Source organism: Oryzias melastigma, linkage group LG18, assembly GCF_002922805.2.
Source record: "Oryzias melastigma strain HK-1 linkage group LG18, ASM292280v2, whole genome shotgun sequence".
NCBI classification, from domain to species: Eukaryota; Metazoa; Chordata; class Actinopteri; order Beloniformes; family Adrianichthyidae; genus Oryzias; species Oryzias melastigma.
The window spans coordinates 1,456,899-1,460,260 of NC_050529.1; the positions used below are offsets into that span (position 1 = coordinate 1,456,899).

Here is a 3,362-nt window from a genome sequence, read left to right on the forward strand (position 1 = left end):
GGACACGTGCGCTCTGTTCTCTCCTGATGATCGTTTGTCCTGGGTCGACCTTGGTTTCTGGTGTTTTGAGACCGTCTCGTCCATCAGGAGTCTTCACTGAGAACCACGTTGAAGTTCTCAGAAGATCCCGTCGCCTGTTCTGTCATGGATCAGTATTAACTCAGTTAATTGATTTTCTGCTCTTTCCTAGTGAAGGTAGGTCTCCTGTCCATCGATGCTCAACTTCCCTTCAAAAATGAGGATTATGGGAAATATTCTCAAGTGTAATCTGTTACATATTATATTTTAGATATTAATGGAAGACTTTGGAGCCATCTCCTCTTATTTCACATATATTTATTTTTTAACAGTTTTGGACTTAAAGAAATGTTTTCACCCAAATCTGCTTCTATGACTGTTTTTATTGCTCTGACTGAGAAAAGTTTTTAAATTTACACCAAAAATGTTCAGCCTTTCTCCACTTGGTCATCATCATCATCATCATCATCCTGAAGATCTGACAGGAAGCTTCAACCACAGAGGAGCTTTCAGAGAAAAAAAAGAGTGTTAGGCGGTGAGTGATGGATCTGATTTTGTTACCTGAATATTTTTTTAAGCTCAAATTTGTGTTTTTTTTTTTTTTTTTTTTTTTTTTTTACATTAAGAAGTTTGTCGTTTTCATGGAGCTGACTGAGGTTTCATGTCCAAAATCTGATCGTTTGGAGCCAGAATAACATTTTCTTCTTCATATTTTGATACAAGTTGGTTCCTTTTGGACAGTTTTCATGATAAAACTGAGGTATTATTAGTTTACACCATGGGTGCCCAAAGTGGGGCCAAATTTGCCCCCCCCAAAGGTTATCTTTTGGCTAACCAAGTCATGGGTGTGTGTTTTTTTTTTTTATTTTTTTTTTTAACCTGTTATCCGTTTCCTGTTGATTCTCTATGGTGTTCCAAAACTCTATGGCTGTAATATACTTTTAGCCTCCGGGTGTTGCTGTTAGCACTTTTTTGCCTGGTCCTATGGGTGAAACTACCCCCAAGTGAGTCGGTCCTGAGCTTTTTTTGTGTTAGAAATTCACAAGCCTTCAATCACTTCTGATGCTTTTCAGTTAGCCAAGATGGAGCGTCAACGTCAAACAGATAGTCCAAAGACCAGCTCCACGTCTCTCATTATGATCCCAGTTAATGTTTTCATTTAAAGATGTCCAGTGAGGTCTTGCTGTTAAAGTTCCATCCATCCATTTTCCGAACCACTTTGTCCCTTTCGGGATCGCGGGGTTGCCGGAGCCTATCCCGGCTGCTGATGGGCGAAGGCGGGGTAAAACCCACGCATTCAGGTAGAACATGCAAACTCCACACAGAAAGGTCCCAGCCGGGATTCGAGCCGGGGCCTTCTCGCTGTGAGGCAAGAGCGCTAACCACTGCGCCACCGTGCAGCCCCGCTGTTAAAGTTTCAAAGACAAATCTCCCTTTTTATTCCTACTAATGTGCGTTACCTTAATGAATACAGAATCAAATAAATACATTCAATCATTTTCTTTATTTTCCCCTTTCATTTCATGACATCCAAAAATAATAATTGTATTTTGCCTGCAGACTGGGATCCTGTTAGATTTTGGCCCTTTGAGCCCTTTAAAAACTCTCTTAACTTCATTAGAGACTTTTACAAACTAGAATAACTTTTTCTCTTGTTTCTTCCTGACTGTGCATCCCTGGAAAGACTCAACAGCGCCATCTGCTGCTGAACAACCATGGACTCTAACTTGGAGGTAAACGGTGTCACATGACCTTCGGTCTGACTTATCTGGCAGCAGATGTTTCCAGTTCTGTTCTTCATTTCAGATGAGAACGAACTCCTCGATGGACGCTCCGGACTCCTTTAACGTCTCGCTTCATCCACCATGTAGGATCTCGCTCCTCATCCCCTACGTCTTCGAAGGCTTCATGTTCACCAACTCCATCCTCTTCCTCCCCCTGTGCTCCCTCGTCATCTTCGTGGGCTGCCAGCGGTGGAGGAAGCGGCACCACGCCTCCTCAGAAGCCACGCATCCCTTGGACATCTTTTGCTACCACATGGTTGCCATGGACACCATGGGGTCCCTGGCCGGTGCCTGTCTGTGCATTGGTTTTAACATCAGTGACCTCCACAGCTTCATGGTTGGCTCCTGGAGTATGTTTTACATCCTTTCCTGTGGGAAGATTCAGTTCCTCATGTTGACCTGTGTTGAGTTCTACCTGGCTGTCGTCCACCCGGTCCTCTACCGGAGTCTGAGGAGTCCGTCTGGGGTCCGGATCAGGAACTTCTGCGTGGCGTGGGTTTGGTTCCTGTGTGCTCTGTGTGGAGTCATCAGCAGTTTTTCTGACCTGTCTATGATCCAGAATCTGTTCTTCTTCCTGGTTGGATTTGTGCTAGCTGTTGTGTTGTTCTGCTGCCTGTCGGTTCTCTGGACCCTCAGACACCAGAAGGTCAAGGATAGGGTGGACCCGTCAAAGAAGAAGGCGTTCCTCAGCATTGTCTTCATACTGATGGTGATCTGGCTGTGCCTGATCGCCCTGTTGGTTTTTCAGGTTCTGGATGTTTCCTTTAACACGAACAATCTGTGCGTGTCAACATCGTTCATGTACTTCTTCACGCTGCCCTGCAGCCTGGTGCTGCCTCTACTCTTCTTGCAGAGAGCCAAAGAGTTACCAAAACTGAGTTTGGGGAGGAGGTGCCAAACACTGAAGTTGTGTTTATCTTAGATTTTCTTTTGCTTGAACTAAATGACCTTTAAACCATTGTAAAATGGTTACTTGGTGCACTGTATCACATTGTTTTCAGAGGAATCAAAATCTATCATTTTAGAATCCAGTGTCTTGGAAGTTTACCAGAAGTCTCTGCAATAAAATAGTTTAAATAAATGGTCACTAGACTAAATATAGACACAATGCATTGTTATTTTACTTTGACAAACAGTTCACGTCATATTTGACTTCGTAAGGGAAAAAAGTATCAACTAGGTGTCCGCATTGTGTTAAAGTCCAGGACTCCTGGTAGGTTACCTGGGCCTGGTAGACCTGATGGCAGTGGATAGTCATGATAGTCCTGGTAGTGGACAGTCCTGGTAGACCTGAAAGTGGGTAGTCCTGATAGTGGACAGTCCTGGTAGACCTGATAGTGGATAGTCAAAGTAGTCCTAAAAGTGGATAGTCATGGTAGTCCTGGTAGTGGACAGTCCTGGTAGACCTGAAAGTGGGTAGTCATGATAGTGGACAGTCCTGGTAGACCTGATAGTGGGTAGTCATGGTAGTGAATAGTCATGGTAGTCGTGATAGTGGTTAGCCATGGCAGTGGATAGTCATGTTTGTCCTGGTAGACCTGATAGTGGATAGTCAAAGTA

At 44.0% G+C, this 3,362-nt stretch overlaps 1 protein-coding gene across 1 annotated transcript; it reads left to right on the forward strand.

Moving 5' to 3' along the window:
• Nucleotides 1-1,326: 1,326 nt before the first annotated feature.
• Nucleotides 1,327-3,028, forward strand: LOC112156247. The gene is made up of 2 exons (XM_024288474.2): nucleotides 1,327-1,751; nucleotides 1,825-3,028. The coding sequence occupies exons 1-2, from the start codon at nucleotides 1,734-1,736 to the stop codon at nucleotides 2,722-2,724; spliced, it is 918 nt and encodes a 305-aa protein (XP_024144242.1). The 5' UTR covers nucleotides 1,327-1,733; the 3' UTR covers nucleotides 2,725-3,028.
• The last annotated feature ends 334 nt before the right edge of the window (nucleotides 3,029-3,362 follow it).